At 40.4% G+C, this 17,544-nt stretch overlaps 1 protein-coding gene and 1 long non-coding RNA gene across 6 annotated transcripts in view; one reads left to right on the top strand and one right to left on the bottom strand.

Moving 5' to 3' along the window:
• LOC143401195 (uncharacterized) overlaps window positions 1–17,366 on the top strand; it is a 110,992-nt gene extending 93,626 nt beyond the window's left edge. Inside the window, exons 2-4 of the long non-coding RNA XR_013091618.1 lie at window positions 12,113–12,239; window positions 14,128–14,487; window positions 16,149–17,366. This is a non-coding gene — a long non-coding RNA (uncharacterized LOC143401195). The remainder of the gene's footprint in view (window positions 1–12,112; window positions 12,240–14,127; window positions 14,488–16,148) is intronic.
• Traf3ip2 (TRAF3 interacting protein 2) overlaps window positions 1–17,544 on the bottom strand; it is a 57,974-nt gene that overhangs the window by 15,164 nt on the left and 25,266 nt on the right. For all 5 annotated transcript variants that reach the window (XM_076858340.2, XM_076858341.2, XM_076858343.2 and 2 more), the window contains 2 exons: window positions 11,113–11,943; window positions 2,603–2,789 (listed from right to left, as the gene is read on the bottom strand). In XM_076858340.2, the coding sequence (XP_076714455.1) occupies window positions 2,603–2,789; window positions 11,113–11,935 (1,010 nt within the window). In that variant the 5' untranslated portion in view covers window positions 11,936–11,943. The remainder of the gene's footprint in view (window positions 1–2,602; window positions 2,790–11,112; window positions 11,944–17,544) is intronic.

Below are 17,544 nucleotides of genomic sequence, written 5' to 3'. Positions count from 1 at the left end.
TTATAGTGTGTGCCACTGCACTGAGCTTATAGTGGGAAGTAATTAGGTCATTGATTACAAATCTATGTGTTTATGCTTTCTTTAGATTATTGCTTATTCTTTCATATTTTTATATAAGCATCATAAAACATTCTTAAGTCTAACATAACAGGATTTAAAATAAAATTATACAGCATCTCAACTATATTTCTAAAATATGAATGTTTAAGGATGTTATTTTACTTTACATTTTTATTAATATAGAGAAAATAATTTCTATAAAATATACTTTCATCTAATGGAGATTCAGTTTTGCATTAAATCTTTTTATACCAAAAATCGCTTAGTTGTTATGAAAGATGATTGTTAGTTTGATAAAGACGTATTAAGGCCTTGATAATATTCAAAAACTTTCATGTAAAAAAAAATCATGGAGATTAATGATAGAATAAACTTTCTCTATTAAGATTATCTTCTAAGTTATCAGTAAGAGGAGAATTAGCTCCTTACCTGAACTCATTTTTCATTATTCTAAAATGATAAAATAAATCAAGGAGACCACATCAGGGTTAAATTGATGTTATAAAACCAATCACTCTGCAGTACCATTGCAATTATTCTGTAAATCTAAAGTTATTTTAAAAAAAGTTTATTTTAAAAATTACAATTTCCTCCCCTATTCAACACCAAACTTATTTCATAAAGATGCTTAAATTTTGTTTGTTTTCTTATATGATTATCCTGCTATAAAAATCTCTTTTTTACTAGGTACAGTAGTGCATGCCTGTAATCCCAGCATCTTAAGAGGCTGAGGTAGGAAGATCACAAATTCAAGGCCAGACTCAGCAACTTAGCAAGATCCTGTGTCAAAATAAAAAATAAACATGGGCTGGGAGTGGTTAAGCACCCCTGGGTTCAATCCCTACTAACACATACAAATTGCATTTTACTTAATTCCATTATTTTTGTTTGAGGAAAAAAGAGGTGTCTGTCTGGAAAGAAAATATAAGGGTTTATGAACTTTCTAGAAAAGGGGAAATCGGGCATATAGCTTATTTGCCATTGTTAATGAGTGAGCTATTTTCCTTTCAATAAAAATTTTGAGCTAATTACCAATTTCTGTAGTTCTGAAAAATCCACTTTAATAGGATCTCCATATCTCATTCAGTTCTATAAAAACAGAATATAGTTTTAGAGTGGCATGTGAAAGTTCTACTTGAACAAGAGCAAACATTTCATCTTTCTTTCCAATTTCATCATAAATTAGGAAGCTTCATTTATGAGTCTTATATAAATTAGATTCATAAATTAAGAGAAGAAAAATTTGAGAGTGAAAAGAGCAATAAGGAGAAAAATGACTGAAAGATGATATGATCTGGATATAGTTTGAGTATGTTCCCCAAGGGTTCCTGGGTTGGGAGGCTGGTTCTCAGTGTGATAGTGTTAGAAGACATTGTGGAACCTTTGAGGAGGGTTCTAGTGGGAAGTAATTAGGTCATTGAGGATGCTGCCCTTGTAAGGAATTGATATAATTCTCATAGGACCCTGCTTAATTCTTCTTTTTTCTAATATTTTTAATTATAGATGGATGCAATACCTTTTTTGGATTATTTTTTTTTTATGTGGTGCTAAAGATTGAACCCAGTGCCTCACAGGTGCTAGATAAGCACTCCACCACTGAGCTACAACCCCAGCCCTGACCCTGGTTAATTCTTGAAAGAGAGTTGTTATAAAGAGCAAACCTAAAAAGTTGGGAGTAGTGGCACCACATGTCTGTAATTCCAGCTGCTTGGGAGGCTGAGGCAGAAGATCACAAGTTCAAGAGTTCAATGCTACCCTGGAGAACATAGCAAGACTCCTAAATTAAAAAAAAAAAAAAAAAAAAGCAATACTTCTGCCATCATGTCAGTCTGCTATGATGTAAGGCAGTGAAGAGGATCCTCACTGGAGACTAAATAGATATAGCCCACAGATCTTAGACTTTCAGCCTTCAAAACTATGAGCTAAATAAATATCTTTTCTTTTTAAAGTATCTTGCTTTAGATATTTTGTTAAACCAATGGAAAAAAGAGTTAGACAACCGAAGTCATAAAAAATCAGAATTCCTTTTCTGGAAGAAGCCTAGGAGAGGGCCAATAATGGTACTCAACGTGTATGAACGTTTTCATTACAAAAGATAATGACAGGTTATTTAAAATTTCTATTTGGAATTAATTGAATTTTTAAATTTAAAGTAAGGAATAAGATTAAACAGGAACATAAACAAGGAATATAAAGAGAATTTTATAGAAGTGGAAATTGATATTAAAAACAAAAACTATTTTGCAACTAAAAGTTCAGGTGATCTGAAAGTAAATGAAGAAGGTGTAACTCAGAGAATATCTTAAGAGCTTTCCCTTGAAAGGCATTTTGACTAGTCACTAGTGGCTTTTCTATAACTGGTAAAGAGATACTTGTCAACTAGTTTCCACTTCCTTCTGACCTGAAAAGTTTACAGTGGGTGGTTCCACTGTGTGACTGTCACTAACCTGGGTAGTAAACCTACAGAGAATTTTGAAACATCTTTATTGCACTGTCGTGATGCTTTCTCATGTTAGAAATATGTGAAGATTAGCCCTGTCACCTTGGAAGTCCTGGAAAGGAGTAGTCTCTTTGTATAGGCCTCTCTTCTTGGTGCCAGGGACTGGGATAATTCGGGATGACCTTCTGCACAGGTGGCAGGCCTCTCACAGTTGTTCCAGGTAGGGGCTGCCCAGGCAGAGCTGGCTGGATCACTTGTTGGTAGGCTGCTCGAGGGTAGTTGTGGCCATCTGTAGGCAAAGACAACAAGGAGAACAGGGATGATGGACTTTAACTCCTTTGTAAAACAGGAGAGGTAAGTTCAGTAAAAATGTTTGTCTCCATACCAACTGAGGGGTCTGGGTATAAGCTACCATCTCCATGATATTTTTCTTATTTCTGTACCACTACTTAATAGTTCTCAAAATTGATTCACTTTTTTTTTCCCTAAATAAAAAAATTTATGCAATCACAAGTTTGGTCTTCTAATTAGAAAGCTCAAAGAACTTTTAAAAAACTCTATATGGACTCCTATTTTAATAAGATACTTAAGATAAAACAACCATGAAGACCTTCTCTCACACCATCATTTCTACCATAATTTTCCAAGGGTTCAGAACCCAAGACTAGGAGAAATTGTCCTAATGATAGATACAGAATTGCTATTCTCTCCTTTCCACCCCTTTGCATACACACATACTCCACTTCATCTTTTGAAGAGTAAATGAATGAAAACTTGACTCATCCCTCTGGGAAATTTAGCCAACCAGTCAGCAACATCTTTCAGCTTCCATGGTCTCTCTTGCCTATGTGCACTTAGGGCTAGGGCAATTTGATGAGGACAGGGATTGGAGTAAAGCCAGGGCTGACAGGGACTTATGTGAATGTGTAACCTGAAGGAAGTTGGCTCTAGCCAGACCCAGAAGTAGCAGGGTCCCAAGGGAAGAAGGGCAATTCAACTGATTAGATAAGAGAACTGAAGAGAGATATAGAGATAAATATAGGAACCCAGTCTGGGAACCCAAGACAGGGTGAGTGAGGTGGCCTGTGAGGGAACCGCTCAGGCCCAGAGAGGCTAAAGCTTGGGGAAATCTGAGAGGTTCAAGGAAACTGGAGAGAACTAACTGGATGGCCCTTTAGGATGAACCATGAGCATCTTCTGGTGACCCAAGCACTGCCACCTCTGCCCAGGTTAGAAGTAGGATGACCCAGTGAGCATAACTACTTGGGACAAGAAGGATCTTTAAAAAAAAAAATGTATTTTTTGGTCTTAATTCTTTTTCTGATTTTAAATAATTTCTGATTATAAGTAACATTCATGTTTGTCTGCCATGTAAGTAGGCTATATTCAGGGACGCATGGTGTAATAAAACTGTCAAGAAAGTATCTTGCAAGTGTCAAGCAAGAAAGCATCGGTAAGATAGATTGGAACCAGAATTGAGAGGTGAGAATGAGGCTAAGAATTTAATTTCTAGTTTTGTAGGCAGTCAAGTAGCCATGATGTTTTCAAGGAAATAAACAAGGAAGTGATGAACACGAGTTCAGAACAGAAGACAATGTCATTAGTGTGGTTGCCTCCAGGTCCTCGTCGGGACTCAGCAAACTTGGTTGGGTGACCCTGGTAATGTGCCCAAGCCAGTCTCTCATGCCTGGTCAAATTCCTTGGAGTCAATCTATTGTCTGTTTTAACTCTGACATCAGCAGGGTCCTTTCTGTCATGATTCCTCTGGCAAAAGTGAGCATGCCCCCAACCTATGTCATCTCCTGACTCCAGCCAGTGGCCCTTGCCCTGCTTTGACTTAGGCTTGGTCATGACAAGTGGCGGGGTTCAAGGAAGGGACGAAGGAGAAAGAGATCTAATAGGGCCTACCCAGCATCCAGATGATGAAGGAGACCAGGAATCAGGGGGCAGCTCCATGAGTGGCAAGTGAGATCTCTGTGGTCCAGGACAAGATATTTCACAGAGGCTTTCCTTTTACTGCCTTTTTATTTTTATTTTGAGACAGGGTCTCACTAAGTTGCTAAAACTGGCCTTGAACTTGCAATCTTCCTGCCTCAGCTTCCTGAGTCTGGAATTACATGTGTGAGCCATTGCACCTGGCTGCTTTTACAGCCTGCTTAGGGCAGACCAGATACACTCCAGGGAGTCTAGATTGCCAATGGGAGTTTCCGGGCAACAGGGTAGGTCACTACTGCTGCTCCAGCTAGAAAAGAATAAAAAGTGACACTGCCATCAGGTCACCAGACAGGGGCCAAACCTGCTTTTAGATTAGCCTTGCATAATTGGGCCATTTAGAAATCCAACTATTGATACCACCTCTAGACATTATTGCGATTCAGATCCACCCTGCATGATCATGTCTGTGCCCTGCATGATCAGGTCTGTGCCCTTCTTGATCTTATCTCTCCTATGGTCTCACTGGCTTACCAGCCCATCTTTTTCTTGAACATCTCAAGCTGGTCTCCACCTCTGGAACCTGAGTTGCCATCTTCTCTACCAGAATGTTTTTGCCCTAGATCTTCACAGATGAACTTCTGTCATTCCGGGCTCCTCCAGACATCACCTGTTCAAAGAGGCCTGCCCCTTCACCCAGTTACCTTCTCCCAACCCCAATTTATTTTCCTCATCACTCTTCTGGGTCTATGTGAGCCTGACTTACTTGTCAGCTACTTGCTTGCCTTCCTCAGTAGAATACAAACTCTGTGAAAACAGGGACCATGTCTGTTTGCCACCATGTCACCACACACAGTACTGCTTCATGGGCAATGCTTAATGTACATATGAAGCCTGAAAAGTCCCAAAGCTGACTTACCCACAGGAAGAGAAGCCATTTTGGACTCTACTGTCTGCTTGCTAAGTCTTGTGTTTCCTAAACCATCTACTTCTACTTCTTGTCTGTTTTTCTTTTTTTTTTTTTAAGTCTATCTCCAAAAGTAGAAAGAAGAAAGACAAGGTCAAAGAGGAGAAACTGTTAGTAGCCTTGAAAGCTTTTCCAAGGGAGGGGCTGAAAGGAACTCATCTGAAGTTTTTAATATTTGGAGCCATTTTTGCTTCCCATATCCATTAATGAGTGGCTAATAACATTTTATTTGCTTTAAAAGAACTACCAAGCTGTAATCATAGGGTTTGTTTCTTTTCCAGAAAGTGGATGTTAGTGCTGTTAATCAAAAGCCTTTGAATCAAGGTCATATGATTTCTAACAGATTATTTCCCTCACAACATGTTTTTGTCTCATAGCAACAAATCGTATCATTAAAATCACTAAGGCATGTGGGCTAAGTGTTTGATTAGCTGTAACTTTCATTTCTGAAATGGCCACCTGTGGTAAAAAGTTATGTGAGCAGATGAAAATGATCCACCTCATTGATTTTAAAAGTTGGGGTACTGACAGTATAATCCTCTGTGCTGTTCTTTTATTGTTTAAAACAAAGAAATATTTAATATTAGAGGGTCAACCAAATATAAGCTTCTTTTTTGTAAGTGGAACTTGACTGTTTCCCCGCCCCTCCCCCTGTACATTTGGCTGGTTGAATGGAAAAGTTGCTAAATAAAAAGTGTGTTTTGTCAGGTAAATGAATATCTTTTCATTGCTGAAGTTTTAATCATTCTGTTCTGTTATTATGACCACACCTTATAGTTTAGTTGGGTACTATATACAACAATGGCTAACATTTATGATCCCTTGCTACATGTCAAATACTGTTCTAGGAAGAATGTTCAGAATAGAATCTGAATTCAACATGGCCCTTGCATCCTTCATCCTCTGTCACATTATTCTCTCCCTGCTCCTCCTCCTCCAGCTCTGCTACTTTGCTTTTGGTACTTTAACAGAGCTCCTTGCTTCCTCAACTTTCTCAGCCTTTAGGTTTCAGCTCAGCTGTCTCTTCAAAGAGACATTCTCTGGTCAGCCTATCAACATCTGTTCCAACACCTGGTTATTTCCTTGATAGTATACATTATCTTTCATTTTTTGGGGTGCCGATATCTACTTCTTTTGTCTCCCCGGTAGACTGTGAACTCCACAAAGATAAAGACCATGTGTGTTGTATTCACAACTATATATGTAGTGCCTACTGGATGACCTGGCAAATATTTGTTGAATAAATTGATAAATGAATGGACAGGTTCTGTTTCTAGATTCCATTTTCCTCCCTCCTTTTCTTCCCTCCCAAACAATTAAAGATGGCTTTTGCAAGGCTTGACATCACAAAGACTACTCTTGATTAGGGGTTCACTCCTTTCCCCAGAAAGCAAAGAACAGATTTATTTTTGTTCATTCAACAAATATTTATAGAATTTCTATGGCTGGGCACTTGGTGAACTGAGATAAATAGGATACAGTTCCCTTGAGTAGCTCAAAATAAATGGAGAGAGGAAGAGAGAAAAATCTGTCTCTGTGTGGGTGTCTGTTTTTAAACACAAACCCACACTAGTTCATGTGTGAGAATGGGAGGCACACAAGTCGGCAACCACCTTCTTAAGAATCACTGCTCAAAAATAGCTTCTTACAGACTTATCCCCAATGCCTAAAATTCCATCAGGAGAGTTTACTGTAGGAGATGGAAGGTGGGTGATGTGATAGACAAATGATTTGTTAGCATGGTAACTCCTCAGTTCTGAGGCAGTGTTGATCACACAACAGAAATGAAAATCTTGCACAATCCTAAGTGGGTGCCCAGTACTGTACGTTATTTGTCAGTCCTGTGATCCTCTTGGCCTGTGTTCACATGGTCTTCATGTTACTAGGCTTTTAGCACTTGGAATTTGTAAACCAAATCCTAAACGAGGTTTTCCATTTATCAGTGAAAACATTCAACATTTTTCTTCCTTATTAAGAATGGTATTAAGAGAGTCTGTGAGAGAGAAAATAAAATCTGATTTTCAAGTTGTCAAAAAAACATCATAATAAAATGCAATCGGTTTAGCCAGGAAACAAAATAGCCAACATAAACTGTTAACAGGAACTCCCACAGCTGTAACCAGCTGTGGTTCCTACTAGGCAACTCCTTTCTTTATCATTTCTTCCATCTGGTTTAATTTTTCCTTTTTTAAATTGTGTGTGCAAATGATCACTTTTTAGGGTTCATGGGAGCAATTGTAGGCAAGTACCAACAAGCTTTAGTTTATTCTGTCTCCTTGGTAGAGAAAGCAAGACTCTTATAATAAAATAAGGCCTTGCTACACTTAATTTTTTCTTTCTCTCCAATATATCTGCATCATGGGTTTTATTTGATTGTGCACTCATGAACTCCACTCTGGTGACCTTCAACAGAAGGATTCTGAAGCAGTAGAGGCTGACTTCTCCTGGGGGTGCAATGAGGAGAAAACAAGCTATTCTGTTTCTCTTTCATCTGCTTTGAAAACTTTTTTTTTTTAAACATAAAAGGGATGACCAGTAACCATTTTTGCTTTAACTTGCAAAAAGCTAAGCTACGCCATTTGCATGGTGATCATTATTTATTTATATATTCATTAACAGGCAAGGAAGTAATGCTCTTCTAAAGCCAAGTGGAACCACGTAGCCATGGTTTCCAACTGCACAAGCATCCCTCAGGTGAACAGCTCTTTTGAAGTGGTTTTGTTGGCAATTAAGTGCAGTTATAGCCCTGACACGAAACTAAGCATTTGTACACCTGCTCTGAATGCTTAAAATCTGTGCCAGTGAGAGGGATCTGGAAGTAAGGCATACTCTGCAGGGCTGGGCTACAGGATCCATTAAAAAATAACAATAATAACTAAGAGCTGCTAGTATTGAGGACTTACAGGCAGCCAGCCACGTTTCTGATGCCTTTAATACATTATCTCATTTAATCCCCACAGCAGCCTTCCTGGGAGTCATTGCTGCTCCAATCCTCATTAGTATTCTGGGGCTGCAGTGCCCTACAGGAAAACCACAAGCACTGTGCAACCCTGACCTCTTCCCTGTGATTAGGTGCCCTTGGGAGCCAGGGCCACAGTACCTGCAGGATGAGCTAAGGCAAGCTCATCTTTGTGCATTCTTAGTTCTGCTTACTTTTCCCTCTCTCCCTCCCTCCCTCCCTCCCTTCCTTCCTTCCTTTTTTTGCTTTTGTTGTTGTTGTTGTTTGTTTTGGTTTGGTTCTAGGGATTGAACCCAGGGTGCTCTACCTCTAAGCTATATCCCCAGCCCTTTTTATTTTATTTTTGAGAGAGGATCTCTCTAAACTGCAGAGTTGACTTTGAATTTGTAATCCCCCTGCCTTAGCTTCCCAAATCACTGGAATTATGAGAGTGTGCTAATGTGTGCAGTTTATTCTCCAATTATAGAAGTAATGTTTGCTATAAAAAAATTTAACAAAGCATAATAGTTAGAAGGAAAATATTCTTGCCCCATCTTAATTCTGTGTACCCGCCCCCCAACCCCTGTCACTTGTAACAGTTGGTACAATCCTTCTAGAGTTTTAAATGTATGAATAAACACATATAACTTTAAAAAATGAACATATATGGGATCAGTATTGCATCTTGTTTTTCAACTTCATCTTTTTTATGTCAGAATGCGGACAGTATTTTATTCTATGCAACAGGGACCTATTAGATCATTGTATAAATAAACCATAAATTGTAAATGTTCTTTGACTTATGATGGGGCTGTGCCCCAATAAAACCACAGTAAGATGGAAACAGCAAATTAAAAATGCATTTACTGCATCTAACCTATGGAATATCATACCTTAGCAACATGGTACACTGTAGAACAGGGGTTGTTTACTTATTGAGCATGTGATTGTCTGAGAGCTGTGCCTCACAAATGTCTATTGATTTCACACTGTCATAAAGTCAACAAATCTTAAGTCAGGGACCATCTGTACTCATCTAGCCCCTTGTTGATAGGCAGTATAGTACTCTAATGCAACACTGTTATGTAATAAACTTCCTTGTTCATATTCTTTTATATACTTGTTCAAAGTTTCTACAGCATAGAGTATGACAGATGAGACTTCTGGCCAAAGAAGCACATGCAAAATTCTGATACTAAAATTGCCCCCCATGAGATCTCATCAACTTACATGCCTATCAAAAGTGTATCAGAGTATTCGGAACCCCACTAAAACCAGGGTTTGTCTGAGGTTTTTATTTTTGCACCTCTAAGCAAGGAAAATGTATCTTTTATTTTTTTTGCATTTCTTAAATGTTAAGCTTGGTTTCTTATGCATATTGGCTGTTTATACCTCTTCTGTGAATTATTCCCATCTCCTGTCCAAGTTCTGTCCTGTCTGCCTTTCATCATCCCTCTGCACTCCCAGGATCCTAAACATCCCCCTTCCAAGTCAACAGAAGGAAATAAAACAGAAGGGAAGGTGAACTGATGAAAGAAAGCAGGTCCTGAGGTATAAGAGGTGAAGCATTCCCAGTTGGGTGTATTTGTCTTTTAAAGGAGCCTGCCAGAGGGGACAATGTTTACTTCCAAAGACTGGATTGCTAATGGCACCATTTCAGGCTTCAATGGGAAAAACACTTTCCAGTGCAAAGATCTTCTTGAGATCCTCATTATTACATTGAGTCAGATGCTTGCTTTGTCTATGACACTGAGACTTTCTACTGTTAGTAGATAAAGCTCAGGCCTTAATATCACAAAGCCTTTGACTAAGCATTCATGCTTCTGCACATTTACCCAAGAAATTGATCAGACATGCAGATAAAATCTTGTGTGCATAATGTTTGCTGTAGCACTACTTGCTGAATCATAAAACTGGAAACTAGTTGAAATGTACAAAAATAGAGAATGGGTTAATGACAATTTGGTAGATCTATCTGGTGAAATACAGTGCAGCATTTTTAAATGATACTGGAAGAAGTACTACTCAATGTCATTTTATGCAAAGGAAAAAAAACACTAGAAGTAAATAATGTCAGAACCTTAACAAGGAATTATATTTGAGTAATAGAAATACAAGTCTTTTTTCTTTTTTGAGCTTTCGGACATATTTCAGTTGGGAGGAGGTGACCAAATATTATAGCTATGACCAGAAAAATTATCTTTAAATGTAGATAGCAGAATGTTAAAAAGTACCTCATGGTATTATGCTCATAAAGTATTCCTTTTTTAACCTGGAAATCACTGGGAAATAAACATAGGCCTGGACTTGCCAAAGTTCAGCTCTCAGTGAGTCATACTTAAGGGAATCTACCACCACACCCATGCTGTGACTGGGCAATCAGAGCAGCCAGTGGCATCCATGCCCCTCCCACACCCTTTCTCTGCCACATCTAAGGGAAGAAGAATGAAGAGAAAGAAGAATCCAAAAGCCCAAGAATATGAACAAAGATAAATTTTCTAGAAATCATTTGGGTCAGCTAAACTAACTCAGGTAAACTAACTCAGACAGAGGCAGCTACTTTGTCCTTAAAATTTCCTGAAAAGGTACCATGTGAGATAGGTTTGGGCTAAGAAAAAGCATCCTCTCAAGGCCCTTGCAAATCTAACCACACATGGAAGACCTCTCTACATTTGGACATGTTTGTGCTGGTCTAGTGACATGAGGTATTGATGTAGGACCTTGTTTCTTCTGTCACCCAGCCCAGAATGTCCACAGGCAGTGAGGATCACTTACATGGTACCCGGGGATGGCACGTTCCGGGACAATGGCAGTAGTTCCATGGAGCATGTGGGGAAGGATTGGGAGGCAACATCTGGGCACACACTGGATACCTCTGTTCAAACTGAGGGAACTCTCGAGACCTGAGAGGTCCAGGGAGGTCCTGAAAGCAACACACGGAGGTGAGGGGCAGGGGCCTTTCCAGCTGTCTGATGCCCAGGACATCCTGGGGTTGGGAATCGTATCCCGTGTCTATCGTCGGCACATCTGGGGCTGCTCGGTTCCTGTGGGGCTGTGGTGGAGGCATCGTGTCTTGGCTACTGCCCGAGGAGTCTGCTGAGGCATTGGATAAACTTTGGTCTGATTTGTCTGAGTCATGGCCAGTGTCAGGAGAAGCTGCTGAAAGCTGAGATTCCAGCCATCGATGACGTTTTTCCATAAATGAAAACTGATGCTGTAGTGGGAGGGCTCCGACCACAGACTCAGGCTCAGGCTCACTGGCTGCAGAGGAGCCTGAGGAAAAATCTTTGCCTGGGTCTGGATGCCTCCTGAAGAAACTGTCTTCAGTCTCCTCCAGGACTTTAGAGCGTAGGCAGCTGATCTGCTGGGACATAGGCTGATATTGATTTGCAAGTTTCAGGGGAGGGTGAACCTGTGGAATGTCTCCTGGGGAATAGAGAGGATCTTTAGGTGCAGACAAGCTTTTGGGCGCCATGTTTCCTATATTTGGAACAGGTGGTTCTGATTCCTCTTCCAGGGAATATTCTGGGATTGGTTTCAGCAACTGACTTGGGTATGGTTCTGATTCATCAACCTCCACAGGAATGCTTCGGTTCATTCTAGTTTCTGGAACAAGAGAAAACATGCCATAGCCTTAGCAGACAGTTCAATTCTTGGAGTCCCCACTTTATGACCTTAAGGGACCTCCTTCAGGATGTGGTTTAAATTAACAGTAGTGTGACACCACTGTGCTTGCAGGGCCCCGATCACATAAAGTTGTTTACTTATCCTCCAGGCAAAGCCACTAATGCTTATGAAGATATTTTATCTGGAAAGCAATTCAAAGAAAGTAACTAGAAGTCATCCTGTGGTAAAAGTCACTCACCAGCAAGGAGAAAACATGGATGAAAATCAACTGCCAGGTATTGAGAAAAGAAATTATCATAATGTGGGGCTGCTTCGTGTGTGTTTGGAATACATGATGAAATGCATTTCAGTAACTGATGTGGAATGATTTCCAAGATATAGTGTAAGATGTCCAAAAAAAGAAAGAAAGAAAAAATGCAAGGTACAGAACAATGCTGCTACTTTGTGTAACAAAATTGGGAAGGGGAATGTGTGTTTATCCTTGTGTGTGGGTATCTGCTTATACCTGCGTAAGAGGTGTGAAGGGTTTGGGAATATTAGTACATTGCCTTTGAAGATAGACTAGGCTGGGGAAGAGGAGTGGGAGGGAGAACTTTTGAACTTTTACAATTTTGCTCTATTGCTTAATTTAAAAATAAATAATTTTTTTTTAATTAGAAAAACAAAGCACAAGTTTAAAACACACTGAAAAAAAGGTCATAATGACATTTTCCACTTAACAATGTTAGATCATTTGGAGAACTTAATTCCCTCTGGGCACTATGCCTGCAGTGAAGGTAGCCATGACCATATGGTTTATGTGTGTGGTTGAACTAGTCATTAAATTAGAGGATAGAGGCCACTGTCCAAGCAATATTATTTTAATCTATAAAAAGGGAATTCTTAGCCAGGCATAGTAGTAGTATATGCCTATAATCCCAGTGACTCAGGAGGATAAGGCAGGAGGATTGGGAGTTTGAGGCTAGCCTCAGCAATTTAGTGAGACCTTCAGCAACTCAGCAAGACCCTGTCTCTAAATATAAACAAGGGCTGGGGATGTGGCTCAGTGGTTAAGCACCCCCTGAGTTCAATCTCTCATAACAAAAAAAAAAAGAAACTCTTAATCAGCCTAACAATTTCCTTCCTCTTATCATCAATTGGTTGAAATGATGACTGGCTCAAGGGAAAGCAACAGGCAGGCCAGTGTGGAGTGGGGGCACGGGCGGTTTGTAGAAGGCTGAAGAGCAGATGTGGTAAAAAGGCAAGTAAGTGAAAAAGAAAAAAATCCCAGAGGTTTATTCTACGCAAGGCCTTTGTACATAGCATACTTCAAATACGAGAGAGAGAGAAAAGAGACTGTGTGTGGATTTCTAAATTCTTACTTTGGATCCATGCAACATTTCAACCACAAACGTTTACTGAGGGCTTACTGTGCCTGAAGTCACTGAGTACAGAAATTATTGTTCTAAGACAGCTTTTGAAGAACATAAATTCACTTTCTCTTGTGCCCTGAACCCAATCCAAAGGGAACAAGACTGCATTTTGAAATGTTCCCCCTTTGCAGAGGTGAAGCCAACAGTTTGCTACCAGATGTATCATTTGCTTTTCTTCTTCTTCTTCTTCTTCTTCTTCTTCTTCTTCTTCTTCTTCTTCTTTCTTTCTTTCTTTCTTTCTTTCTTTCTTTATTTATTTATTTTCCTGTGCTGGGGACCAAACCCAGGGCCTCATGCATACTAGACAAATACTCTACCACTAAGTTACATCCACATCCTTTACCAGATGTATCTTAACTGCCTATAGAAAGCCAGGCATGGTGGCCCATCCCTGTAGTCCCAGCTATTTGAGAGTCTGAGGGGGGAGGATCACTTGAACCCACAAGTTGGAGATCAGCCTGGACAACATAAGAAGACCTTCACCTCAAAATAATAAAAACAAACAGCTGCCTATAGAAAGTTCCCTGGTGGCCCTCCCTCCTCCTTCAGTCTTTCCCTTCTGGTTTGTCTCCTCTCCAGGTTGTGTGTGTCCCTTGTCCCTTGACTCTACAAAAAAGAGGCCTCACCATCTAAAATGATTAGATCTTGGAAAAATGAGTAAGAACCTACCCCAAACCACAAATAGTTCACCTTTTTACTCTCTAAAAATGCTCACCATTGTTTTCCTTTCTTCCTTACAATTTGTCTGCAGCTATGAAATTGAATATGCCCTACAACATGCTCTTCAGCTGGACAGGAAACAAAAGTATTTTCTTGAGGGCTGGCTGAGTGCTGGGTAATCTCCTGCTTGCATCTGTGAGCCCCCAGTCGAATGAGAGGGCAAAGAGATGCCGAAAGTGAGCCAGCTAAGGAGCACGCGACTCCAGCAGCTCTTGCTTGTCAGGTGGCTCATTCCATTGCTTCCACTTCAGGCAGCTCAGAGACAGCCGTTTACAATCTCCCTAGATTTCTAAGCATGATTGAGAAAATGCTTCTTTGCAGAAAACAAGTTGCACATTTGACTCTTCTAGTTGAGGGGCCTCCAGAGGCTTGGAGGAAGCTGATATAAAAGGTGAGTAGAGTGGTTATTTCATGACTGCGAGTCTGAGGTCCATCAATGGTTACTTACGGCTGATTTGGAAAGGAACACAGGGCCCCTCAGATGATAGTAAATAAACCTGCCATGACAATAGCAACCTCTTAGTAAAACTATAGGATTAGTAATCACTACAAACACAAAATGGACCCTGATGTTTTAAATATGTCGCTATCTTACTTTGGATCCATGTAGCATTTCAACCACAAACGTTTACTGAGGGCTTATCAAATACTCAAATAGCAAATAATTATGGAAACCTTACTGTGTCCTATGTGGTTCATCCCCATTCTAAGGCATATGCTCAATAAAACTCCTTCCTTCTAAAATATCTATAAGTGATACAAAATCCAAGAGCTACAGAAGGTTATACATTGAAAAAATAATCAAAATTCTTTAAAAACAAATTTTTTTTATTGTGACAATAGAGATTGTACCCAGTCCTTGAACATGCGAAGCAAGCACTCTACCACTGAGCTAGACCTCCAGGCCTCAAAATTATTTCTAAAGACATGTAAAGCATTATCCCTACCTTTAGGTTTCTTTTGATTCAGAACAAGAAAAAAACAAACAGAAAGGAAAGCAAAGGCTCTACCTCAGGGCCTTTGCACTTGTCATTCCCTTTTATATCTGCATGGCTCTCTTCCCTTCTCCTTCAGATCTTTCCTCAGCTGTCCCCCTGTTAGTGAGATATGCCTGGGCACAGTTTCTAAAATTTTTACACTCTCCTCCCATTCTGTTCTCCCTTGCCTATTTTTCTCCTCTGTAGCAATAATCACATCTTATATAGTATCTAAATGTATATTATAAATGCAAATATATAGTAGATTACTACTTTATTGCCTCTCCCTTCTTTCCAGAATAGAAACTTCACAAGGGCTTATTTTTCAACTGTTCTAGTCACAGCTCTATTCTCAGCACTTAGAACTGTACCCAGCACTAGTAGGTGTATAGTCAAGATTTGCTGAATGAATAAATAATTGATGCCTATTTCAGACTGGGCAGATCTGCGTAGCTAGAAGGGTCACTGACAGAATGTTAGGCTCCATGGGGGGCTAGCAAGGAGTATCTGGTGGGCCAAGTTCTCAGGGCTCTTATAATTATGCCACATGGGTGACCCTGACCACTGCTTCTCTTTCCTACTCTCACAAATATTCATGAAATGTTCACTGATTGTCAAGCTGTCAAGGCAGGCCTGGGTCATGCCTGAGAGATCCTGCCTATGGGCAGGGTTGACCATAGCTGTCACCGACAAATAAGAATATTCCACCAGCCAGTGAGATGGGGCATCTGTTTTTTGGCTCCACACAGGGAGTGCTGGTCTGTTTGTATGTCCACAGAGCTCTGCCCAGAAGAGGGCAAAGCCCACTTGCCACTACCACATGGGCCCCTTATGGCCCCAACCCTCTGCCAGAAGTGGCAGAATATGGCCAACTCTGCCAGCCCTCTCCAGGCAGTCACAGAGGACAGTTATATACAAACGTACATCAGGGCCACACGGAGATATGTGGGTTTTGTTGGAGATGCAGTTTTATCTGTTTTGTCTTTAATATAAACATTGTAAAAAAAATAATGGACCTTAAAAATATCACTGAGTGTCTCTTCACTGCTAACCATTTTCTCCTCTTTTCTTCCAGACCTTCTCCGTATACTGTGCCTGTGGTTATAACCCCAGTACGGTCTGTGCTGCAGTCCTTAACAGAAGGCCACCTGGATTGAAGTAGAAAATGCATATTTTCTAGCCATGACCTAGAGAAAAAGCACTGACCCCCAAGAGGACAGAATATCTGCTCACCAGGACCCGAGACTCCAAACACCTGCATTGTCTAGACAGTCTGGACTCCTGTGGTGCTCAGAATGCCTGGGAGAAACTGAAGCCTGTCTGGCCTGGAGGACAGTGACCATGATTACTGCACTGGGACCCATCCCTGAGGGGAAAGGACTTGCTGGAGGATGAGGAGAGTTTCTGGCTCAGACTCCCCTTGTGAGGATCCTAATGCAGATGCCCAGGCCCCACACATAGGGACTATGAGGTGGGGCCAGGGCCTCCCAGTGTCTTAAGTCCCAGATGTAAACAGGTCCTCTCTTGCTTTGCCAAGACGAGTGAAATCTGTACAGTTTGGCAATAACTCTCAGAAGTTTTAAAGCTTCTGACCTTTGACCTAGTAATTTCACTTCTGAGAATTTCCTCTGCAGAGCATGTATGTGCACATTGTGTGAAATGAAGAGGCTATGAAGATGGGCAGTGCAGAGAGGTTTATGTAGCCAAGACTAGAAACAACCCACATGTCCAAAGAAGTGCTGAGTTTTAAAACTGTTCTGTATCTGGACAATGGATATTTGTATCTTAAAAAAAAAAAAAAAAAAAATGAGGAAGTGCTATGTGATTGAAATGGAAGCAACTACAAAACTTATTAAATTCAAAAAATTAAAGAACAGTGTGTAGGGTATGCCACCTTTGCATGATGTAGGAGCACAGCTGCATGTCTCCCCTTAGAAATTAGGAACAATGTTTGCCTCCAAGAAGGGAACCGGATGACTGGGAAGAGGGCAGGAGAGAGATCTGCCTTTCAGAATGGTTTATACCTTTTAAGTTTTATACCAAGTGCCTATATATCTCTAATAAAAATGAAAAGGAGCCAGGTGGAGTGGCGCATGCCTGTAATCTCAGAGACTTGGGAGGCTGAAGCAGGAGGATCGTGAGTTTAAAGCCAGCCTCAGCAACTTAGTGAGGCCCTGAGCAACTTAGCAAGACCCTGTCTCAAAATAAAAAAAGGCTGGGGATGTGGCTCAGTGGTGAAGCACCCCTGGGTTCAATCTCTGGAACCAAAAAATTACATTGAATTAAAAAATAAAAAGAAAAAGGAAAAGTGGTGTTGATTCTGATGTTCACAAAGATTAAGAACCAATGTGAATGAGGAACACATAAGCCTCCCAGGAGAGAGTGAACATGTCCCTCAGAATAGAAAAACCATTTGTCAGAGGGTGAGGATGTTTCTGGGGTGGGCATGGAGGAGCAGGAGCTATGAAGAG

This window comes from Callospermophilus lateralis, chromosome 6 (genome assembly GCF_048772815.1).
Source record: "Callospermophilus lateralis isolate mCalLat2 chromosome 6, mCalLat2.hap1, whole genome shotgun sequence".
NCBI classification, from domain to species: Eukaryota; Metazoa; Chordata; class Mammalia; order Rodentia; family Sciuridae; genus Callospermophilus; species Callospermophilus lateralis.
The sequence above is the reverse complement of the archived record's forward strand: the minus strand, read 5'-3'. Positions and strand labels throughout refer to the sequence as shown.